Raw genomic sequence first — 25737 nt, forward strand, 5'->3', positions numbered from 1 at the left:
TCTAATCAACCTGTCATGGGCAGCCCAGTTGGGTTGAAGCAGGGCTGGCACACCTCCCCACTCAGTCCAGGCAGTGCCAGCAGTGGCTGCCTGTGGTTTGGTGCCATCTGCCAGGGTGACCCAGCAGCCACGCTGGCTCTGCCATTAGCCTTTATTGGCTTGCTGCAAGAAGAGGCAATGTCATTTCTAGACTGGGGGAGGTCCTGTCAGAGGCAAATATTCTGGCAAAGTGCTTAGAAGATACAGCACAAAACCACTGCATAGGCAGATGATTTTTTTCACTTGCTGCATGCTCTTACTTCCTAGCATGTCTTTTGCCATGCTGGGCACCAATAGCACAAAATGGCTGCACAAACTTGTAAAGTGCAAGGCACAGTGGCTATCTGAAAGCCACAGAACATGAGAATTTGTTGCATATATGCACAAAGTCATTAACTCCCACCTAAAGCAGGGGAAGCTGAGGCTATTTAAAGGAGCACTCTTTAGTCTCAAATCCTTAAAAGCACTGAGGTAGATAAACTGACATTTAAGAGAGAGCAGCATACTGAGTGAAATCCAAGAACTAGTTCTTAGGCACTTAAACAGGTGTGATGCAAGCACAAAATTCAGGAAAATGATCCAAAATAAAGACTTCCTGCCCCCAGATTCATCTCTGGCATCTGTTTGTGAATACTTAGCTTGCACAGCTACCTAATGTATCCAGGCACATTGCCTTGTCTGTATGGACAATTTCTGTGTCTGACTCCTCCCTGAGGCTGTCAGGGAGCTGGTATTTCAACACAATCACACTTTAGTTTCTGCTTCCATTTGCTTGGTGCACTTTGCATTTTTGGACAGTAGCAAAGAGGTGGCGTTTCTGTTTTATTTCCAGCAGCACTGTCCTCCCCATCTGACAGCTGCAGATGTAGCTGAAGGAGGAAGTGCTGTTCTGTGCAATCACCTCCCACGGCGCAGGAGCAGGAGACCCAAACCCTCTGTGGATGGTCAAAAGTAGGCAGTGCCAGTCTTCACGGGATGGCACACAAAAACAAATGCCTATAAAACTCGTTCATTAACACAAATAAAACCATTCCAATTTTCAAATTTTCATGTAGAGGGCCAAGTTAAGTATTTGAGCTTTTTTTTTTTTATTATTATTATTATTTTTTAATCAAAAAGGCGTTTTGCTTGATTTTACTAATTGGTTTAGATTCAATTCCCCTTATTTCTGTCCCGGCTCAACCTTCAAAGTCAGTAGCAGAGCTGTCAGGATAGTTGCATTACATAGATAAGGATCCAGTTCCCTCCTCCGCATGTGAATATAACATCTCATAAGTGGAAGGCTGTGCGATATTCTAAATTGTTCCTGAATAGCTTCTTCTGTCCCCCTTTACAATGAGTAACCAAATATCAATAATTACTGGAACATAAGTAATAGCAGTCTGGGGGTTGTTTACTTTCCCGTTCTGTGGAGACTTTTTTAAAATTAAAGGTTAGGATGTTTCAAGATTGCCAAAACAATGTGTTTTCGTTCATTTCATTTTTTATTTTCATCATCTTTTATCCTAGTGAACAAGGACCATAAACCTGATGTACAGGTAAGTATTCTGAATGCCTAAGCAAGTATTCAGCTAATACAGTATCCAGGCTCACTCCTGCACCTTTACAGTTCAGAAAACAGTAGGAAAGTCATTCTTCTGATTATAAACTGAAACAGACACTCAAAGCAGCTCCTCCAAATTAGCTCTGTCAGGAGGGGTGTTAATACATCTTCTTTCTGTGGACACAGAATTGTATTTTCATATTATTAGAAAGAGACCTGCATTGATGATGTCATCACATGGGTTTGAACATGAGATAAGGTTTGAGGACATTAGAGTGCAAAACTCTGTTTCAGTGTCTGCTCTGAGTGTGAGGGGAAGGTTTATGATAATAGGAGTGTCTCAGCAGCAGTGCTCTAGCCAAGAAGAAAATAAAAAGGATTTTATCTAGAGCTTTTTATTTATTTTTTATTTTACTGTTTCGGGACTCATATCACAACTCCTGCTGTAACATCAAATCATAAAATCACAGAGTGGTTTAGGTTGGAAAGGACCCTAAAGATCATCCAATTCTAACCCTCCCTGCCATAGGCAGGGACACCTCCCACCAGACCAGGTTGCCCAAAGCCCCATCCATCCCAGTCTTGAACATCTCCAGGGACGGGGCATCCACAGCTTCTCTGGGCAGCCTGTGCCTCACCACCTCACTCATTATTTGGTTTGGAGAAGGTACGTGCTAATGCATATACTAAGCATATACTTTCAGGCTAAATCAGGGAATGCCTGATATTTCATGTGATCTACATACCTGCAATTTATAGATGATTATGGGTTTCATGGACATGAGCTATGGGATGAAACTTCAAAATATTGTCCAACCATTGCAAGTATAATATGCCCATAAAAAGGGTAGGTTTTAGATCCAGGAAAACTGACAGTAGGTTTTAAATCCTGAAATTATGGAGCCTAGTTCAATTAGAGGCAGATTTCTAAATTTTATTTTAGAAATTTATCAGGGCTTATGGAAGCATTTGACAGCTACTGGTGCAACTCACACTGGAACATCTTGAAGGTCTATTGCATGCCAACAGAAATCATGAACCTCATCAAAGTTTTATGCCAAGGTTTTGCTTGAACAGTTAAGGTAAATGGGAACTTGCATAAATGGGTTATCAAACCTTCCTGTCAAACATAGACTCAACTATTTAAAATGCCATTGTCAGATATTGACTTAATTACAAAAAAAGAAATAAAATGAAGTGAAATAAAATGAAGTGAAATAAAATGAAGTGAAATAAAATATAAAATAAAATAAAATAAAATAAAATAAAATAAAATAAAATAAAATAAAATAAAATAAAATAAAATAAAATAAAATAAAATAAAATAAAATAATAATGGCAGAAAGTTTTGGAACATGCATATCAAAACAGAAAAGCACTGTACTAGAATATTAAAATGATGCTCCCAGACCAACCATTTGAAATACAGAGACAAAAGCCTTACGTATTTTCCCTACCCACAAAATAACAAGGCTACTGATCAACTAGTGGGAAAAACCCTGCAAAAAACATATCTACTTAACAATTGAGCTGCTCCCACTTGTGGTGGTTTTACCCTGTGTGGCAGCCAAATTCCACAACCACTCTCTCACTCTACCTCTTCAAAAGGTGGGGAGGAGAAGAAAGTATGCTGGAAAGAAAAAGCAGGCTTGTGGATAATAGGATAATTTAATTAAAGTGAAATGAAGAGATTAATAACAAGAAAAGGCTGAGCACAAAGAGAAGGAAAAAATATATTCTCTACTTCCCATCAACAAGCAATATTCAGCCACGTCCTGGTAAGCAGGGCCTCAATACATGTAGCAGTTGTTTGGGAGGATAGACATCTCCATAACAAAAGCTCCCCTATTCTTCCTTTTTCCACCATTGTTGACTGTGACACCACATGGTATGGAATATCCCTTTGGTTAGGTTAGCTCAGCTGCCTTGGTGATGTTCCTTCCTAACTTCTTGCCCACCTGATGGCTCTGGGGGGGGTGGAGGGAGTCCTGATGCAGTGCCAGCACTGCTCAGCAGCAGACACAACACTGGTGTGATACCAGTGCTGTTCTAGCTCCAAGTGCAGAGCACAGCACTGTGTGGGCTGCTGCAGGGAAAGTTAACTCAGTTCCAGCTGGACCCAGTACAGCACAGTAAGTACTGCAGTAGGAGATAACAAGGCCATGAACAAGGTGAGTCTGCTCTACCTCATTGGAGGATACTAACCATGGACAGCCACCTGAAGAGAAGAATGTCATCGAGTACCAAAATGGCACTTGATCTTTCATCTACTTCATCCAACAAAATTTAATCACCAGTAGTCTGGACAGTACATGTCCCAGGTTGCCTCTGCCTACACCTAGGGCCAGGTGTGCTCCGTAGTGTATCACATACCTCCTGTCTCCAGGCCTGTGGACTGGATGGAGGTCATTGCACCTAGAAAGGAATACCCAAATATGTTCTCTGCCTGTGCAGTCAGGATAGGGTCACAGATTGCATGAATACCAGGTGACAGGTATGCTACAGAGCAAGGAGCGGTTCTCATAACAGGGACTGCCTACATGTCCTCTGTTCAAATGCACACAATGGGAACCCAGCAAAGGTGGAAAGAGGTGACTCAATGACCTCAAAAGTAAGTGCTTCAGAAAAGATCCAGAGATTAGATAGACTAAATCTATAAAGAATATCAAGACTTGAAGGAGATAGCCACTGAACTCCAAAGTTACTCAAAAAAGAAAAAGGAAGGAAGTGTACTACAACTGTATTTCAGCTGATGCCACGTCTGCTAGAAAAAAGAATGTAGAATGCATGCATATCCTCTTAATCCAAATAACTTGCCAAAATTCAAGTTCTGTATATTATTTCAGACAAAGGGACATCCTGATATTTGAGTCAGACTTTTTCATGTTCTGATTGTTCTGCAAACTTTTACATATAAAAGTGGGTAAAGTCTTGTTTGCTTGGCTGCAACAGACAATCCCAGACGCTGCAGATATTTTTCCTCCTTTCAGCAAAACTATCCTATTGTCCAGAACCTGCAAATACTCTTCGTTTCCTTCATCCCCATTCCATGACATGGCCTGTTGAGATCCTGCTGCCTTTTCTGGCTTCTCCTATGGGCTGTCTCACACCACTCAGCTCTGCCTTCCCATCATGAATCCATGTTTGTGGAGACAACTACCTGCTTAGGACTATATTCCACAAAACACTTTTGTCCAAGTAGTTTGAAATTCCTGAGCTGTTTTTGCCCTCCATGTAGAAATAAGTGACTGGAGTTTGGAGAGCACTACTTACCTGTTGACTTTCAGGGAAGAGTTTGATGACTTCTCATAATCACTTTAAATAAAGTTGTGATGCTAAACAGCTTCAACAAGGCATAACACAGCCTGAAGTAGCAAACACATATGACTTTGTCTGAGACATTAGGTTACCTGATAGTGCAGAAATTCACTTCTATTCAGCTGCCTAAACAGGCAGATAGCCAAATGGGATTTACAAAAATGTTGGCAGCGACATTACTTTATAAAGCTGCCCCTTGGGGCCTTATTTAAAGCCACTGTAATCACAGAAAAATTACCACTGGCTTCATTAGGATTCAGTTTAGATTAATGTTTTACACTCCTTTGCTACCCTTTGTTGTTTCCATTCCTGTGACTTCAATTGTTCCCTCATGACGTTGCAGAAAAATGATGGAAATGTTAGCAGTAATACATGGGAGATTAAGTACTGGTCCTCTTAGTTTTGACAGTATCTGTTCAATACAAAAACAGTTTTAAACCATTACAGAATTGTTATGTTCATATTTTGAAAAGATTGTTGTGTTTTTAAAGGTTTCTTTAAACCAAAACTGAGATATTCCAACTTGTTAGAAAAGGAGTAAAAATGTATGATATTTACTTGTAAAAATGGTGAAATCTCACTGGAAAATTGTCTCATGTTCCTGCAGTAAACGTCACATCCTTGGAAACCAGGTGTAAGAGTTTGACTTCCTATCATTGCAGAGTGTATAAAATCTGTCTTCAATAAATCCTTTCATGTATATAAAAATGTCTAATGACAGAGAGTTAATGTCAAAATCTCCTCAAGCTTTCTCAAATGCAAAACCAAATATATTAACTAAAACAGGCACAATATCAAGCTATCTGCAGAACATGTTTATATATATATTAGAGTATGAGATTGGACATTTTCAGAATCAAGAAGTGAAATAAGGAGTAAAAGGAAGTCTGAGACTTTTGATGGAATCAAAACCTAAGAAAGAGGAACCTTTTTTTTTTTTTACAATTGTATATTGTTGGCAAGAGGATAAGGAAGATAAAGTGAAAACATAAGTACAGTGGCACACAATTAATCTGCAATATTAATGAGACAATTTTGAATTTAAAAGAGCTTAAACCTGTTTGTTGAACAACAACACACCATGCAGAACATCTCTGCTTCAAACTCAGTATCAGTACCAAGCTTGCAGCTAAGGGTTCTTACCCTCAGGATAAACATTATATAAACATTTGAGATTAACTTTGACTCAATTAATTTGCTCTGCAGAAAGAGACCCCATAAAACCAGAAGTGGAAGCAAGATACGGGAGGAGAGCAATAAAAAGTGTAAAGAAAAATAAGTAGAATCAGTATGTTCACTTGATAGGTGAGTGGGCATGTGGTGATCAGCAGGCAGATGAATGTGGGGATTCACTGAGAGCTAATCATCTCATGATACTCTCTCAAGAACAGAAATATATCAAATTCAGTTTCCTGTCATGCTGCAGTTTGTACTGTTTTGTTCTGCCACCATACATTTTCTATTCATTTACACAAGAAACAGTTTTCCATTTATGTCCATGAAAAATAACTGAAAATATTACTAAGGCACAAGAGCTACTGTGCTCTGCTGTAGGCTTGACAATGTATTATGATCCTTCTTTACAGAAAGAGTCTCCCAAGAGAGAAAGAGAGAAATAATAAAGTTACCAGAAATTCTTTTTATTATCTGGAATTTATAAACAGCAGTTAATGTAAACTTAACATTTTTTTCCTTTATTTTCTTTTTTCTTTTTATTATTTTTATTATTTATATTTTTATTTAATCCATACATTATGTAATATAAGATCAACAAATCACAGTAAAAAATACATAGAGGAAGACTTGGAAATGAGAGGGAAAGAGCATAATTAATTGACAAGGCAATGAGGTATTGGTATGCTATCCTAATTAGTTCACCTTTCATTCTGGGCTTCTTTGTGTCTGCAGAATTACCTCATTCTGTAGTCTTCATCTCTGCTCATTGTTCTTAAATTTACCTTCTTAAGTATAGAGGTATGAAAAAAGAGTTGAGTTAGGTGGCCCCCAACTGTGTCTTTCGCTTTTCCCAAGGAAAGGGCACTTAGGACTTATCAGTGTGTTGTGACAGCCCATCTCCTTCTGGAGGTGCTGCTTGTTACAGGAGTTGGGTTGCAGCTCCCTAAATTGTTCCCTTCTAATTTTGTCACGTAGGCCAGCCGCCCACCGCAGCGGCAAGTTGAGCATCGGCTCTATTCCCATGCTATACCTATGGTATCACCTGCACTAGTTCAAAGTGCCTTCCCATGAGAGATTTAAACAGAAGACCTTTTCTTTTTCTTTTGGGAAAGAAGAGACAGTTTATCCAAGAGATAGTTAAAAACTGAAGAACTGATTTGATCATAGCCTAGGGACAAAAAATAGGGGAAAGTGTCTTAAAGCAGAACATTCTCCAGTTTGGCAGATAAATGAATAGAAAGAGATCTGAAGGACCTCCAGGCAAATACACAACAGAAATAGTGTTTGCTTTTTTTTTTTTTCAGAAATGAGCATGCTTTAATGTTGGAATTTACTACAATTTACAATTGCAATTTAAAGTCTTCAGAGCATATCCTGGACACCTTGAATAATAGACTGTAATGCAGGAAGTCAGTCAGTGAATAGTAGATTAAGTGCTAAACAAACATTGTTTGTTTTTAGCATTATCCATTTCGTGTAACAAAGATGTTCACTATAGACAACAGCTTAACACCTTTATATTAACTCTGTAGTACTGGAGGACCTTTTGTGAGAAAAGGAATTTGAAGTAATTGTTAAATGAATTAAATGTAAATTTGAAGTAATTCTGCTTTTATTGTCTCTAGTTTCCAAGGAAGTAATAACAGCACTATGTAACTAATCGGGTTATTAGATGCTAATAACTAATTAATGTATTTCCCTAGAAGATACTGCAGCAGTCATATTAATTTTGATTAAAATATTCAATTGCAAAATAAATTCAGTGATTTAAAAAAAAAAAAGTATAAATACTGTATAAGAATTACACAACAAAAGAAACAACTTCATTCTCAATACATATTAAGTCACTAATTGTATATAGAATTTCTAATATAAAAAATACTTGAGAACTGTGCCAGACTTAGACCATCAGTTCCATTTTTGTTGTTCCTGAGAGTAGAATACTGCTCTGAGAAAATGATTTATTTTGTGCTCTTAAGTTCCTCTTTCTTTCGAGCTATTTATATATTTAGCATGCTTTAAAAGTCGTTTGCCTTACTTTTCTTTTTCATCCAACACATAAACCACATTCTTTCTGTGAGATTCATTGACTGATCATTAAAAAATAATTTATTTATTTATATATTTATTTTGCAGAGGCTGGAGGAAGACTCCTTGTTTTGTGGTCCATGACACCAAAAATTATATAAAATATACATATTATATATATATATATATAAAGCTGAAGGTTTATTTTGCTAAACAGGTATACATATGTAACTGCTCTGTGATTGAAGTCTTTGATCAGAGGGCAAGATTTTTGGAAGAATTGGATTCCACCTCAAATTTCATCTCAAGGTTTAATTCACAGCCAGCCACAGGAAGCTGAAGTTGAAGGAGAGTGGCTGAGAATGAGGGAGTCTTCAATCTTTGTCTTTGATTTATTCCTTACATGCATGTGGCAGCTGTGATTGATAAATAAATATATTCTGGACGTTGTTACTTATCCTTAAAAATGCATCGACGAAGCATTGTCCATGCTTGCGACATTATTCCTTTTCTTAAGGAAGTGGAACAAATGAGAAAACAGGATGTGTGTGGCAGGGATAAGTATTACACAAGTAGTCATGACATAACTTATTCTTTATGTGTATCACTTACTCTGGGACATGTTTCACAATATTTAGAAAGCTTAGAGTGATCATTCAAGGTGCAGCATGTCTCTCTCTCAGCCACCACTGAGATGAACTGGCTTGTTCACCTACAATCCCTCAACAGCATCCTTTTCTTTGCCCTCTCTTTCCAGACCTAAGCTAAAAGAGCACAAACCAAAAACCAAGTGCACAGCAAAACCAAAAAACAAGATGGTCATCTACATGAGAAACTTTCTGATGCCAGTTGCTAGAATGAGCTTCATGGGTAGAATTACAAGAGATATCCAGGCAGAGATATTCTGTTCTGAAACAACAGAAAATGTTGTATCAGCTATATAATAGAATCATAGAATGGTTTGGGTTGGAAGGGATCTTAAAGACCACCTAGTTCCAACCCCCCTGCCACTAGACAAGGTTGTTCAAAGCCCCATCCAACCTGGGCTTGAACATTTCTGGAGATGGGGCATCCACAGCTTCTCTGTGCAACCCGTTCCAGTGCCTCACCATCCTCAAAGAGAAGAATTTCTTCCTTATATCTAATCTAAACTTACCCTCTTTTAATTTAAAGCCATTAACCCTTGTCCAGTCCCTCCTCTGCTTTCTTGTGGGCCCCCTTTAGGTACTGAAAGGCCTCTTTAAGGTCTGCCCAGAGCTTTCTCTTTTCCAGGCTGAAAACCCCCAACTTTCTCAGACTGTCTTTGTAGGAGAGATGCTTCAGCCCCTTGGTCATCTTTGTGGTCCTCCTCTGGACTCACCCAACAGGTCCATGTCCTTCTTGTGCTGGGGGTCACAGAGCTGAAGGCAGGGCTCCAGGTGGGGTCTCACGAGAGCAGAGCAGAGGGGGAGAATCACCTCCCTCACCTTACTGGCTACCCTTCTTTTGATGCAGCCCAGGATACGGTTATGTTTCTGGGCTGCAAGTACACATTTCTGGCTCATGTTGAGCTTCTCATCAACCACCACACCCAGGTCCTTCACATCAGGTCTGCTGTCAATCATTCTCCACCCAGCTTCTATTTGTGCTTGGTATTGTCCTGGCCCAGGTGCAGTACCTTATGCTTGGCCTTGTTGAATCTTATTAGGTTTGAACAGGCCAACCTCTCAAGCCTGTCCAGATCCCTCTGAATGGCATTCCTTCCCTCCAGTGGGTTGACCACACCACACAACTTGGTGTCATAGGCAACCTTGCTGAGGGTGCATTCAATGTCACTGTCCATATCACTGATAAAGATGTTGGATAATTCCAGTCCCAATACTGACCCCTGAGAAATATCACTCATTAATGATCTCCACCTGGGCACTGAGCTGTGGGACACAACTCTTTGAGTGTGACCATCCAGCCAATTCTTTAATCACCAAGTGGTCCAACTGTCAAATCCATTTCTCTCCAATTTAGAGACAAGGATATTACGGCGGACAATGTCAAGTGCTTTGCACAAATCCATGTAGTTGATGTCAGTTGCTCTTCCCCTATCCACCAGCGCCATAAGACCCTCGTAAAAGGTCACCAGATTTGTCAGACATGATCTCTGCCCTGAATGAAGCCATGTTGGCTGTCACCAATTTCCTCCTTATTTTCCATGTGCCTTAGCACTGTTTCCAGGAGGGTCTGCTTCATGGTCTTGCCAGGCACAAATGTGAGACTGACTGGCCTGTAGTTCCTCTAGTCTTCCTTTTTCCCTTTTTAAAAATGGGAGTTATATTTCCCCTCTTCCAGTCAGTAAGAACTTTACTGGACAGCTACAAATTCTCAAATACGATGGACAGTGGCTTAGAAATTACATCTGCCGGTTCCCTCAGGACCCATGCATGCATCTCATCAGGTCCCATGGGAGAGGACCTTCAGGACCTTAGAAGGTCTCAAATCTGATCTCTTACAGTGGGTGGTTCATCATTCTCCCTGCCCCTGCTTTTGCCTTCTGAGGCTTGGGCTATGTGTGTGGAGCTCTTGTTGATGAAGGAGGAAAAAAAGTCATTGAGCACCTCAGCCTTTTGTATATCCCAAGTGACCAGGTCTCCCATTTCCTTTCAGAGAGGGCCCACAATTTCCCTAATCTTCCTCTTATCACCAATGTTCCTATAGAACCCTTTCTTGTTGCCCTTGATGTCCCTGGCCAAACTTAATTCTAAAATGGCTTTGGCTTTCCTAAACTGATCCCTGGCTGCTATCACAAAGTAAAATCACTAGTCATGACTTCCTTTTTCATGAGATTACACTTCCTGGATTTAACTATAAGGTACACATCATTTCTTTTTCTTCTTCTTGGAAAGAAGAAAATCCAAAAAATCCAAACATTTTCCACACTGGAAATTGTGGAGGGGCTTTCAGATTTGTTTTTCCAAAGGAGCAAGGGTCAATTAAATTCTTTTTAGAAAGTTGCTGCTTTTTCTTCACAAATGTGAGTTCAGACTAAGTAAACAAGCAGCATTTAGTGTCTGAGTTTCTCTTATATACCACCACACCTAAAAGTAAGATAAGTCATGGTCCAAGGCAATAAGATAATTAGTTTATGAGATTTTATTATGAATAAAATGTAGAATTCAGCTGCAGTGTTCAAGAGCATAATCCTGTATGAATATGATTCTTCCACATAGATGAATGAATCTCAATATTCTCAGTAAGTTATAGGTTAGAATCATCTGTAAACAAGAAAACAAGAATATAAGGTAAAAACTCACTTGTTTAATGTTTCAGGAATTTTTCCTTTGAACACTGAGAGCAATTTCCCATTGAGGGATGTCAGTTAAAAAGCAGGTTTCGACTGAGTTCTTCAGAAGAAGAAACACGGGAGGAAAAAAGTTGTATCAAAAAGGAAGGTCTAATTGACAGACTGTCTTTAATTAAAAAGTCAATATAATTATGAAAATACAAGACTGGTCATGTGTGTTTTTAAGTAACAACCTACTTCCAGAACCTCTCATTCTTGTGGAGTTGTAAATATATATATATATATATATATATATATATATATATATATATATATAAAATTGATAAAGTATGTAAAATCAGGAATGCAGATACTTCTATGAGGAGTATAGCATAGATAAACCCAAAGGCTAAGGCAATGAAATTAGAACATGGTTTGTAAGAAGAAAGAAAATATTCAGGAAAAAAAAATAATAAAACATTGAAACTGGTAGAAACTGAAACCTGAATCCTTCAGTTTTGCAAGCTTGCCAGATTTTCCATAATTGTATAAACCTATTGTCAGTAATCATAATGACACAGCTATAAAAAGCCTGAAATTTTATTTCCTCAAATGTTTCTGAATTTGCACTGGAAAAGATGTTTTTTTAGTGTGTGATTCTTTTTTTAAAACAAAACAAAACAAACAAACAAACAAAAAACACAGTTATCTAGATCTGCTTTTGCTCAGAACTTTGCCATTAGCAGTATGTCTGAGTAAGAACAAAGGAAGGAAGACAAAGGCCAGATAGATAAGGCCACTGATTTAGATCTGTTGCTATTCTGATACCACTTCTTCAGCTGCATACCTGGAGCAAAGAAACACTTTCCCCCTCCCCAAACAAAACAAAACAAAACAAAACAAAACAAACAGCAACACTAAACCAGTTTTAAATATCTTAATAGGGTTTCCAACTGCCTCAACATTGTTTCCATAATGTGCACAACCACAGTAAGAATTTGTCCCCATGATGTCCATGCTTTATTTTCAACTTGTATATTTTTCTAAGTAAATAATCCCATGTATAAATAATGTGAATGTACTCATTAACCAAGGAATGCATCCAGATTCCGTTTAAAGATTACATGTCTAGATTATCTTTTTCAGTTTCACTAACAGCAAATGGACACTATAGAAATGGTTTGACTTCTCTGTGCTTTAGTTTTCCCATTTATACTTGTGGAGATAATGGTGGATTTCTGTGTATGTCTTTTGCATTTAGACACAAAATTTATCTTCCCACATTAAGAGGCTAACTTCCATACACACTTGATGAAGCTGAGGTCCTACAGAGGCAACTGGGAAGAATAAGAACCTAAATGAATATCTTGTTAAGAGTAAATGGAAGAATGTCACTGATGACTGAATATTTCTGATGAACAGTTTATCACAGAGATTCGTTCTTCAGGCAGTTACTCTCAGAGTGAGATTTAGAAAATGAAGAGGCAGAGGGTATTCAGAAGCCAAAGGTTTGCTGGTCTGAAGTGCTTGTGACCCAAATACAATTACTACAGAACAAGAGCTCTTGATCTTCACAGGATCTTTTAGAGATGCTGTTATCATGTTCCTGCATGGGATGTCATTTTTCCTACAAAGTGCTCCAAGTTTATATATGAACAAGGAAATGAAATTAGACCCATTTTGACCTTCAGAGGTCCCTTCCAATGTAAATTATTCTCACAGTGAGTCAGCTTTAAGTTTCTCATATGCCAGTTCTTAAAAATAAGGAGATCAAAGAGATAAAAGAGGATTTTATATACCGGTTCTGTTTTGGGACCCTCACTACAAGTAGGACATCGAGGTGCTGGAGCATGTCCAGAGAAGAACAATAAAGCTGGTAAAGGGCCTGTAAAACAGATTTTAAAAGGAGCAGCTGAGGGGACTGATGTCCATCCTAGAGAAAGGGAGGCTCAGGGGATACCTTATCACACTGTACAATTACGTTAAAGGAGGTTGTAGAGCAATGAGGATTGGTACTTACACCAAGTACAAAGTGACAAGGCATGGGAAAATGGCCTCAAGTGGCATCATGGGAGATTTAGTTTGGATACAAATAATGTACATATACCCATTGCTACTCATCCCGTACCTATCCTTTCATCACTTCTCAATGGAAGAGGAGAAAAGACTTCTCCTCATAACGTCAGATAAGCCAAGTGATCTTGTGCCCTAACCACACAGGCTGAGAAAGGGGAAGCTGCTTCAGGTAGAAGAAGTGGTGTGGGGAGAGGGAGGGACATGTCATGGGAGTAACTGAGGAGCAGAGGTTCCTATTTCAGCATTACCTTGTGAAGAGAGTTGCATTACAGCTCACGGTAATATACTTACAGACACAGATTGTTTAGGCTTACAAACACAACCATTAAAAGGCATTCTTTAAAACAAAGATATAGAACACCCACTTTGCTGCCGAGGTCCTGCTCTTTCTCCTGTTTCAGTTGGTCATCAATAAAACCACTGCAACAAACTGAGACAAAAAATAACACCCTTCTTATCTCTAATATTATGTGAAGGTTGGTTTTCTTGTTTGTGTTTGTGCTCCTGTCTTCCTAGATGTCTAGAACTAAAACAAAAATGTCTTGTTTGAAGAAAGGACTAGGCCGAAATGTGGGTGTGGAAATGCAGGAGGCAGCTGAGATAAGCAAATTCAAATCAATAAAGAGCTTCTTCTCCCCATGGGCCAGACCAGTAACCAGAAGAGAAAAGGCTGTAAGAGAGAGGAGAGAAGCTGCCCAGACTCTGCTGCAGACAGAAGTGCAAGGTGAGAGCACACTGCTTCTCCCAAAACTATCTGAGCAACACATGAATGTTTATGATGCCTTTTTAAAGACTTCAGCTGAAGAACTGTCACAAGTTTTAGGAGGGTGCTCTATAAGCCAAAGTGAGGAACAGGCCCAAGCCCTTATTCTTCTAAACAGCATTTGTTCTCTTCTTCAGGTTATCTCTGAAGTCAGGCCCATTCCCAGATTAGGTTTTAAGCAGCCACGGTGGAAGAGATCTGCCTGGGGAACAAGAATGAAAGGAGGGATTGAAAATGCTCTGGAGCAATCATGGTATGCCTAAAGAAATTGTCCAATGGTTTCCCTCCTTGTATGACTTGGCCTTATATGTTCTGTAGTTTGATGGTGTTTTGCTCTGGAGAAGGTCTGGGCAGGCAGAGGTAAGTGATTCTGACAGTTTTGTGTGTCCCCAGATCCCACATCTGTCTGGGCCTGCTGACACTGTCCCAGTTGATACACAAGGGCCTGTGACACAGGACCTGGGTGGAAATGGTGAAGCTGAGCTCCTAAAGCAAACCCCACATCGCTGGACAGAAGTCTGAAGATCTCAGGGAGGAGCCAGCTCAGACAGCAGCCAAGGAAGCAGATGAAAAGGAAACTGAACAGATTGCTTGGAAATTATCAGTAAATCCTTCTTTATTTCTATCATGCCATAATTTAGCTAGTGTTTTTCTCTGTTCTTCCCAATTCTCCCCACTTCTTTTTTCCTACTTTCCTTTCTTTATCTCATCCTCTTTGTTTTCCACAGTTTTCTCCATCTGCAATTTTCAAAGGTTTCCCTCAGCCTACCTGCTGTCCTGCTCTCCCTCCTCACTCCCATGCAGCAGCTCCATGCAAAGGGATCCCCTTTCCAAACTCTTTCCAACCCATTGCCTGTGAGCCCTTCTGAACTTGTTTCTCTCATGCCTTCTTATTTTATCCCATGCAAGTTCTCCAAAGCTTCTTCAGATTTATGACCTTTTGGACAATCTGACAGCAGTAGAGCTCCCATCCCACATCCAAGCCCTAGACAGCATTCCCACCAGTATATCATTTCTCCAGTGATTAGGGCTGCTGCCCAGTCAGACAGAACTGGTAGACTCAGCTGTTGGAAGCCTGAGTTGAAAAGATAATTGTTCTTACATTTTCCTGACTCCTAATTGTGAAATTTGCTTAAGGTACTTTTTGAGATGAATGTGTCAGTAAATGCTGTCCCTGTTTTTCATAAACACATACAAACACACTAACAATAATTTTCTAACAAAATCATATTTACTCCACCAGTGATCCAAATAACAGCAACTTTGGGCATGGCCTAGCTCCTCCTGGCAGCCTGTGTGCTAAAGTAAGGTGAACAAGCGTCTCACACACACTTGACCCAACCACAGGAGATGCTGGAGGCCTCCAGTGAACTGAAAGCTGGAAGTGGCCATTCCGTTCTAAACCAGGGACTTCCAGTGGGGAGTACATGTTCTCTCACTGTGCAGTAACAAATGCCAAGCAAGGTGTATGTCAGCTAAACATTTGCTGGCAACAATTTATATTGAATCCTGTCACAGCAAACTTACACATTCTCCACATCAAGTTCAGTATCTTTTCCTCACCGTGTATAGTAACAATATTCCACAGTGAATGGTAGAGCTAAACAGTTTCCTGGAGAAGGTTGTTGTAAGCCAGGGTATTGCATGTAGCTATGGCATTTTTCAGAGTCTGCCAGAAGTAGGGCTGAGATCGAGGGTTAGTTGGCCATTCCAGGACAGAACTTCTGCACAGCCTTTTCCTCAGCCTAACATACCGGGACTTCTGCAATATTTTCTCAAGAAATATCAAGATAATCACATCAATCTTTTCATCTAGAAGGCGCTGGTGGGCCATGTAAAATGTTGTCTTGAAGCTGCCACTTTTAATATACTTGTTGGTTAGCACAAATATGGTCTTTTTGCTCAGTTGAATGCTCTGGGAAAGGTTGTCAAAGACTGGCTGTCCTGGAAGCCAGTCCCTTTCTTCTAGGCATAAATTGAACTTCCTGGTTTTTTGATCTTCCAGCTTTTCAACCAATTCTGTCATCACCCATTCATTCACAGCTGGATCTGTATTGTCAAAGGCAATAAATGCATCATAGCAAGTATCTTGTAAAGGTAAACGTCTATAGCCCTTCAACTTTGCAGTGCAGTAATGATAACTATACCACACATCCCAGAAATACAGGTGGCTCATAACAGCAAACACCATAAAACCTAGGACAGCTGAAGCTGATAATGCATACATGATCAAATAGGAGGTGTCCAACTCGCAAGTATACAGATCCAGGAAAACCAGACTCTTTCCTTTATGTGCCCCTGGGCCAGCACATGTCACATCTGTGGCCAGAAGAGGAATAGTCACTTGAGTCTGGTTGATCCACCAAACAAACCACACTGCATCACAATTGCACTTGAAAGGATTGCCATGCAAAAGCAGCATCTTCAGGTTGTTAATGACATTTTCGGGGAAGCTAGATTTCTTAATTATTTGGATCTTGTTTGAACTGAGATCCAAGTATTGCAGTCCAATTGCACCTCTGAGAAAATATTTGGTTAGCCGTTGAATGTGATTGTTTCGGAGAATCAGTTCTTGGAGTGTGGAAGTGCAATTGGACAGTTCTCGGGGAACAGTAGTCAGAAGGTTGTTGCTGAGGTCCAAAGTTGTTAGTTTTTTCAGCAAGTAGAGTTTTCCCCACTTGAAAGCCTTCAACCGGTTATTGGTTAAGTTGAGTATCTTGAGTTCTGGAGGCATAGCTTCAAAAACATCAGAAGGCAAAAAACTGAGTGAGTTAAAGGAAATATCCAGTTTTTCCAAGTTGGTCAGATTCTTGAAGAATGACAGGTATCTAGCATTCCCATCCATCCATAAAACATCTAAACGATTTCCTCTGAATTCTAAAATTTTAAGAGATTGGCTTTCCATCCCTGTGCTAATAGAGGTAGAAATCTCATTCTCATTCATCATCAACTTTTTCAGATAGGCTAAGTTTTTCATGAAATTAAGGACATGAGTAACACCTTCTGCCAGAAAATAATGTTTGTTGTTGCTTAGGTCTAGAATTTCTAAAAGTTTCAGCTCTTCGAAAGCAGTCGAGTATAGCAAGTCAATCCTGTTGTTAGAAAAATCCAGATATTTCAATCCAGACAGGTAGTGGAATTCACTTCCATTTAAAGTTTGACTTATTGCATTACCTGACAAGTTGAGGCATCTCAGGAAATCAAGATCCTGGAAGTCTGAGGGGCTAATAAAAAAGATGTTGTTTCTGCTTAAATCCAGAGTTTTTCCATAATCCAGACAATCCCTATTTACTGAAGGTCGGTAGGAATTAGCTTCTTTGTCTTTGGACTTGCAACTTCGGCCATACTCATCATACCTGAAATAATGCATCTCTTGTAAAACTTGTCTGTTGCGTTGCTCTACTGAAATCCTGGGATTAGAGCAAATTCCATAGGAGTTGCTTTCACTTGAAGAAGGAGAAATTTTATTCACTGACAGATCTATGACTTTAAGAGCTTGGAATCGCTTGAACACTGTTAGGTCAGCAACTTTAATAAAATTAGTCCCAAGATCCAACACTGTTAGATTTCTAAGATTGAGCAATGGATATAGATTTTCTTTTTTCAGTTCTTTAAAGACATAACCCCTGATCCTCAGGATTTCCAGATTTGAGAGGGTAGAAAATGTCTTGGACAGGTTCAAGGATGGAGAATACATTTGAAGTTCAAAATTAAAGGACAAATCCAGTTCTACAAGTCTGGGGACAAACTTCAAAAACTGAGCATCTCCAATCTCCTTCATGAGGAAATTTTGGGAGAGGTCAAGCTCTTCGAGATTCCTTGTGTTTTTAAACCAGCTGCTGGGTATATTCCGAAGAGAGTTACTGTGAAGTCTCAGAATTCTTAATTTTTTCAAGGAATAAAAAGCCTTTGAATGTATCTTAAGTGCATTATTGGGGCAGGGAACACAAGGATATGGGGCATTATAGCAACGTGGGCAGTTACCACTGAGATCAAGAATTTCTAGGTTGTGAAGGGCACTTAAATCGTATTCCTGAACCTCTTGAATTATGTTATTGTAAATATACAATTCCTTTAAAGTAGAGGACAAGTTGGGTGGAATATGAGTTATGTTGTTAGACTTCAGGGACAGCACTGTCAAATTTTTCAGATCCAGAAAGGCTGTTTGTTCAATTTCAAAAGAAACATTGCATGGGTTACGGTAGTAACAGTTCTGTCCCAGATACAATATTTCTATGTTTCTTAGTTCTGATAAATTAGCTTTTTGGATAGAAGAGATACTGTTTGCTTCTAGACTTAGCAGACTTAAAGTACTAGGAAGACCCCGGGGTATTTCCGACAACTGATTTGCATCCAAGTACAATGACTTCAGTCTTGTCAGAGCAGCAAAACTGCCATTCTCAATTGTTGGTGTCCTGGTGCACACATGATCTTTGGGCCCCAACCTGACAGGCACGCAGTTGCATCTAAAGTCAATCTCCACAAGCCTTTCAAGATAAGCAAAAGATGTTGGATAAATATGGGGGATATGATTAATAGTCAGGGTCAGGTTTGTAGCATTTGCGGGGATCCCTCTGGGGACTTCTGTGAGGCGACGATCGCTGCAGTCCACTCTCACTGAACCTTCAGAGGCTTCTACATCACAGGGTAAACTTTTAGGAAACCAAGCTCCTGACAACAACAGTGGAAATAAGAAAAGCAAGACAAATGGCAGTGCATTTGATGTCTCTGCATGAGGTACCTAAAAATAAGGAAATAGGGAGGTATTAATTGAATGTAATGGGAACATGTGACATAGGACATCCGATCAACCATGTACTGGGTTAAATATTCAGTTCATCTGGGATCCTGTCTTACAGCGGCCAGAAGTAGATGTGCAGGAAGGATTCTAAGTATAGGGGACAGCTTATATTGGTATTTCCTCAAATGCTTTCTTTCCTCTCTTATCCCTAAACATAGTAGTGACATGATAAATATCACTTTCTAAGTAATAGATCTTAAAAAGTTAAAAATTCTGCTAAAGATTACAAGATGGTTGATTAAAGTCTGAGAATTTTATTTAAGGGGAAAGAGTGTTAGACATCCAGCAAATTGAAATTGTATAATATACATAAATAAGTAAAGTCAGGATTTAGAAGCAGACAAAAGCATAAAAGAAAATCTATAGCCAATTAAGAACTAGTATACATTTTCAAAAATGTACTAACAGCTGCATGTATAATTCAAATTTCACATAAGCATTCTTCCTCTATTATGTGTCAGAATAAATGCATGGCTGACCAAAAACAGTCAGTGACTATGCCTCAACTGCAGCCAACTGTGTCCTGGGCTGCATCAAAAGAGATGTGGCCAGCAGGTCAAAGGAGGGGATTGTTCCCCTCTACTCTGCCCTCGTGAGGTCCCACCTGGAATGCTGCATCCAGGTCTGGGGTCCTCAGCACAAGAAGGATGTGGACCTGTTAGAACTAGTCCAGAGGAGGGCCGCAAAGGTGATCAGAGGGCTAGAGCACCTCTCCTATGAAGAAAGGTTGTGACAGCTGAGCATGTTCAGCCTGAAGAAGAGAAAGCTCCAGGGAGACTTCATTGTGACCTGATGGAGAGGGACTCTTTACTCAGATAGGTAATGACAGGACAAGGGGGAATGGTCTTAAGCTAAAAGAGGATAAATTCAGGTTAGAGATTAGGAGGAAATTCTTCACTCGGAGGGTGGTGAGGCACTGGAATGGGTTGCCCAGAGAAGCTGTGGATGACCAACCTGGCCCCTATTTCAGGGGCAATGGAGTTATCTGATCTTTAAGGTCCCTTCCAAGCATATGTTTCTATGATTCTATGATTCAATATACTTTAATATCAGCTTGCATTTTCACTGTCCAATAAAAACAGAGGGCCAAGAGGGCACTGCATCAGTGGTAGGTCTGAAAGTGAAAATCAAACACAGATTTTAAATGGAACGTTTATCTTAAAAGAATTACAATAATTCAATATTCAGGGCCAAAATCCCATAAACATTTGTAGAGCCTTGAAAAAAACACAGTCTCTCAAGTCTTTGTGATCTTGACTACTTTACAGAGTAGTGTGTATGGTGGGAAGAGCAATGGGATTTTAATACTTCATAACATGCTAGTTACTTCTTCAGCAGCTCTGAGTGACAAAGATGCCCTGGCCCTGACACCAGTGACAGCCAGCCAGCCAGGCGTGCTGCCAGCCTTGGCTTGCCTAGCAGAGGCAGAGGGGCCATGACCATTTTGCTGCATTGCACAGCTTCATAACTGCCTCTGTCTGGTGCAGGCCAAAAAGTTTCAAGATGACCAAAATGACCATACATCAAAATAATTACTTTCTACCCGAAGAACTCAGTTTTGAAGGACTGCAGATAGATACATGGTACTCAGTGCTCTTTAAAAAACAGAATTATTTACTCATAGAATAATACTGACTAAATGTAGATAACCAGGTAAGCAGCTGAAAATCATGTGATTAGGTAAAGTGTTCAAGATACTTGGAAATGTTTTGGCTTTTTATCTGGCTAGCATGAACATATTAAGACTTTCTCATGATATAGACAGTATGTGAAAACACTGCTGAGCATTTCCTTAGACATGCATTGTAGATGACATAGATTAATTAGGAATTCATGTTTTACGATGTGTTTACTTACACCACTATATCCCTTCAGTATGCAAGTATAACTTCGTGTTTCTGCATTACCTCAGATAACAATACTAAATCTCCTGGTTCATCTCTGTGTCTGGAGGAGCACTCTAGCGATTAGCAGGTCAGCTAGTGGAAGAGAAGCTAGATCAAGTCTCTCACAGCACTGCAATTCTAGATTCAACAACTGAGTGGAGTCACTTTGGGGATTCAATCAGTCAGCTTCAGAATATAAAGCTTCAGTATATAAGGAAAATTGTTAAAAACCAGTGCAGATCTTCCACTATGTTGGCATATGAAAATCATATCAATTTCCTGGTAGTGCATTACACCACAGCCCTTCCTCTACCACTACTTCCCTTCCCATTCCCACAAAGAGACACAGAGCTTTCTTCCCATCAGAAGGTCCAAAGAAAGGGAAGATTTGGTTAAATGTGCAATGTGTCAATGTGTGCTTGCAGCCCAGAAAGCCAGCAGTATCTTGGGCTACACCAAAAGAAGTGTGGCCAGCAGATCAAGGGAGCTGATTCTCCCCCTCTGCTCTGCTCCTGTGAGACCCCTTCTGGAGTCCTGCATAAAGCTCTGGGGCCCCCAGCACAAGAAGGACATGGAATTACTAGAATGAGTGCAGAGGATGGCCACAAAGATGATCGATTCGGGTTAAGCACCTCTCCTACAAAGACAGTCTAAGAGAGCTGAGGTTGTTCAGTCTAGAGAAGAGAAGGCTCCAGGGAGACCGTATAGTGGCCTTCCAGTACCTAAAGGGGGCCCACAGGAGAGCTGAGGAGGAACTTTATGTCAGGGAGTGTGGTGATAGCACAAGGGGTAAACTGAAAGAAGGTAGGTTTATATTAGATATAAGGAAGAAATTCTTCTCTGTGAGTGTGGTGAGGCACTGGAACAGGTTGCCAAGAGAAGCTGTGGAAGCTCCATCTCTGGAGGTGTTTAAGGCAAAGCTGGATGGGGCTTTGGGTAACCTGATCTGGTGGGCGGTATCCCTGCCGTAGGTTGGAACTAGATGGTCTTTAAGATCCCTTCCTAACCAAACCATTCTGTGATTCTGTGAACTATGAAATATCCAGGTTGATAGCCATGACTATAATTTATAAATTACTTAGGAAAAGCTGACCTGGACTAACCAGACTATGGCCATGAATTCCAAAGCAATGAGTTGTTTCTTTATTTTCAACTTCTGTGAATCATATTTTAATAAAAATTACTTTCATTTGCTTTATAGTAATTCACTTTGGAAACTCACACAAAGTGAAGACATGGATATTATCATTCACCATTGCTTCAGTACAGTCTTGGATGAAAAAGATGAATAAGAATAATCAGAGTAAGTGGGGAGCTAATTTGGAGAAGATAAAATACATTAATTTCCCTACACTGTCCTGCTTTTTATTTATTTTTTTTTAAAGTATTCTCTTTTTATCCATTAATATGGGCAGGAAAGGGGGAGGTAGAAGAAAGGGTACTACCACTGACATTCATTACATGGCAAACAGAAGGTCTGTCTTTGAATGAAAAGAGACATTGCAGAAGAAAAATACAGATACATTATTGTAAGTATTCTGCCTTCCTTCTTTTCCAAGGACCATACCATATTATTCGTGTAAATGACTCTTTACTAGACTAGAAAAAAATCCTAAGTGAGAATGTGTTTTATTTTATTGGTACTGTTCATTCATGTCCATGCCATGACATGTTCTAGTCACCTGGCTTGGGAAAAAGAATGGACTTGCCAGTCACTGGAACCTGTGTCTAATGGTAACCTTAAAATAAGGAAGGAAAACCTCTGCTGCTAACTGGGGGCAAACCACAGGTTTGCTGCTGTTGAGGAAAACTTAGTCAGAATCAAGCTTTAAAGATTGCTAACCCAACTTAAAAGCCTCCATCCAAGCAATAGATTAGGACTTGGGCAACATGAGATTGCTGCCTAGATCATCACAAACTTTCTATGTGTTTCTATTCAGACACCGCACTCGGGAATCAAATTTTGCATACTTACTTGGGTTCCTCAATGCAGTGCCATCAACCTGGGCTGCACTGACATCCAGTGAAGCAGGGCCTCTCCTCAGGCGCTGCTCAGCTCTCCGAACATCGAGGGAGCTGTGCCTGACTGCACGCCTACCAGAGACAAGGAACTGCATTGCTAGGTGCCTGGAAGCAGGTGCAATGAATCTGAGCCCTTAAAGTCTTCATGAATATGCTTGAAAGTTCCTTCAGGTGTCAAAAAAAAAAGCCAACTGAGACTTGCAAAACACTCAGATTTTCAACTCCTACTTGTTGCTCTATTTTGGGGAATCCTGGCATCTTTGCACAGCAAGCCTAGCTCTCACTTTCTTTGTGTTTCATTTCTGCATATACTTTGGGTTCCCATACCCTTTCAATGTATTAACTATTTTAACTGCAAACTGCTACATTCTGGTGTTGTGTCTAACTGCTCATATGCAAAACACTTTGTTATAGAACTAGAACAAATAAAGAAAAAAAAAACTGCTGAAATTAGAAGAAATAGGCAATGACTTGTACAAAGTCCTTGTAATGAGAAACTAGTTTAAAAGTACAGCTAGGGTATGTATGTGAGCTGTCCTTTTCTCTGTGAAGGAGAGAGAAATTTTGTGTTTATAAAAAGTTCAAAACTACTTATATTCTGATATTAACTGAGCACATGTGCTCAGTAATCTGTAATTGAATTCAATCTGAACTGTAGTATTCTTCAAATATTCAGAAACAACATGGCTGGGTGTCTCTTAATGAAGTGTTTCTGTAATTGCTGCATATGAATTTTAAAAGGTGAAAGATTGAAAGGCTAGAGAGCAAAGAACACCACAGAAGTTAAAACTGTTAGAAAATACATTATTATAATACTCCTGCAAACATATCAGAGCAAATAAATGCCAGATTTCCTTTCCTGTCATTATAAATTGCAGCTTATAGCCACAACAGCATATATAGACTTTAGAAAGCAAAATATGCTCTTGAAAACCTTTCTCAACAGTTCCAATTACAGAGTTATAACAACAACTTTAAAACAAAAGTTTCACATACCATTTTTGTGTGCTTCCACAGCTGAAAGATTTGTCGTTGGAGAAAACTGTAAACCAGAACAGAAGAAAATAGCATGAAAGAGGTCCCCACTGGTTCAGGTAAGATAGAGAGGAGAGTGTAGCATGACATAACTCACTCAAGACAAGAGCAGTAATACAACTTTATCTGTTTTCTCGTCAGCTGAACAGCAACTTGAGAAATAATTAAACATGAAACAACTGCTGCAGCCCACTTCCTCAAATATCTGTCTTTAAAATTAAAACAGTAGTAACTCAGTTACTCCTCCACCCCCATTAAAAGAACTGAGTACTATTTTTTGCCTTTTAAACAAATTCTCACATTACTCATAAATCCACGTGCTGCTGTGACAAAAGATTTTTTTTTTTTTTTTTTTTTTTCTTTTGGTCTCTTATGCCACAGTTTGCTCTCTTCCCTGCCACTTTGGAACATGCTTCTTATTTTAAAAACTGTGTGTTTCACCTATATACAGATCTCCAGGCTCATAGCTTAAGAAACTATAAGAAGACCTACTCTAAGTTAAACAGTCAAGCCATGGAGAATCCTGAAAGAGGACTATTACAAAATATTCAGAATGAGAAAACGAGGTTAATCAGACAGGAGAGAAATGTGTTATGCAAGGGTAGAACTCACTTGAGACAACAAAGATTTATAGAAGCTCAAGTTCCTTTTTTTTTTTTCTTCATTTTTAGTGCAACCTGTATGACCACAGAAAGACGTTAACAATATTTTAAATTTGGAAGTTTAATATTTTTTATTATTATTGTGGAGTCTCCTTCCTTGGAGATATTCAAAAAGCATTTGGATGCCATCTGGTGCAATGTGCTGTAGGTGACCCTGCTTGGCAGGGGGGTTGGACTAGATGATCTTTAGGGGTCCCTTCCAACCTCAGCCATTCTGTGATTCTGTGATTATTTGGGGTTCCTTTCTACTGCTAATAGCTTTTTACTAAGAATCTTTTCAGTGCCTAATACAAACAGACAAATCTCTTAATTTTTTTTTTTCCATTAAGAATTCAGCTTCAGTGAATAGGATTTAGGGGGGAAGGAAAACAGAAGGGAAAAAAAAAAAGAAAAAAAAAGAAAGAGTGGCAAGGACATGGAAAACAGCATATTAAGAGGTAGAAAGTGCTGTGAGTTTCATATTTAGAAGTTGCTATGCTTAGCAGTACAGGATAATTTGGTGGTTAGGATATTTATTAGTGTTAATTTATTCATTTTATTTATTTTTCTGTACATATTTTTCTTTACATTTTGAATATCCATTCATAATTTCTTTGACTGTTGTGGAGCTGACCTCGTTTTGAAAGACTGAAACCCAATGAAAGAACAGAGACTTAACTTGCAATCATGTTTTAAAATCCCCATCTTTTCGTGGCTGACTCATATAAACAAAAACAAGAAAGCACACAGAAGAAAACATTTTGTGTCATTACCATTTCAATCAAGGAGTAGGAAAGGGCTCATTAATTCATGATAGGTTCGGGACTGTGTTTCTCATATTCTGTACTTGATTACTAAAATACTGTAATAATAATAATAAAAAGATTAGCTTGCTATTGACAAGTAACTGGATTTTTTCTTTTCATGCAAGATGCACTGAGGTTTTCATTTAGGGTTATTATAAATAATGCAGATGTCTCACTAAAATCCTGCTAAGTTCTACAGGACCATTCAACGCTCTTCTGGGAGGAGGAAAACATTCATTGCAATACCATACATTAGCTATTCCACCTAGAATACTTCACAGATTGTACATCATCAGAGCAGAAAGTTATCTGTAGCTCATCTATAGCTATTCATCTTATTATAAAACAAA

At 39.3% G+C, this 25737-nt stretch overlaps 1 protein-coding gene across 4 annotated transcripts; it reads right to left on the bottom strand.

Moving 5' to 3' along the window:
• Nucleotides 1-11209: 11209 nt before the first annotated feature.
• Nucleotides 11210-24544, bottom strand: TLR7 (toll like receptor 7). Of its 4 annotated transcripts, none has more exons than XM_005029178.6 (3): nucleotides 23902-24318; nucleotides 15760-18937; nucleotides 11210-11349 (listed from the first exon to the last, which is right to left on the bottom strand). In XM_005029178.6, the coding sequence occupies exons 1-2, from the start codon at nucleotides 24028-24030 to the stop codon at nucleotides 15797-15799; spliced, it is 3270 nt and encodes a 1089-aa protein (XP_005029235.1). In that variant the 5' UTR covers nucleotides 24031-24318; the 3' UTR covers nucleotides 11210-11349; nucleotides 15760-15796. The 4 variants fall into 4 exon arrangements, with proteins under 4 accessions (XP_005029235.1, XP_012963703.1, XP_038028932.1 ...); XM_013108249.5 differs by lacking the exon at nucleotides 11210-11349 and adding an exon at nucleotides 24433-24544 and having other exon boundaries at nucleotides 11485-18937; nucleotides 23902-23947; XM_038173004.2 differs by lacking the exon at nucleotides 11210-11349 and adding an exon at nucleotides 11485-14398 and having other exon boundaries at nucleotides 23902-24319.
• Nucleotides 24545-25737: the final 1193 nt, after the last annotated feature.

This window comes from Anas platyrhynchos, chromosome 1 (assembly GCF_047663525.1).
Source record: "Anas platyrhynchos isolate ZD024472 breed Pekin duck chromosome 1, IASCAAS_PekinDuck_T2T, whole genome shotgun sequence".
Classification (NCBI taxonomy): domain Eukaryota; kingdom Metazoa; phylum Chordata; class Aves; order Anseriformes; family Anatidae; genus Anas; species Anas platyrhynchos.

Bases quoted from the DNA above. Each gene is read 5' to 3' on its own strand.
- TLR7 (XM_005029178.6), bottom strand. From the start codon at position 24,030: ATGTCATGCTACACTCTCCTCTCTATCTTACCTGAACCAGTGGGGACC. The intron at 18,938-23,901 runs GTATGTGAAACT...CCTTATTTTTAG, and splicing joins TGTGGAAGCACACAAAAATG to GTACCTCATGCAGAGACATC.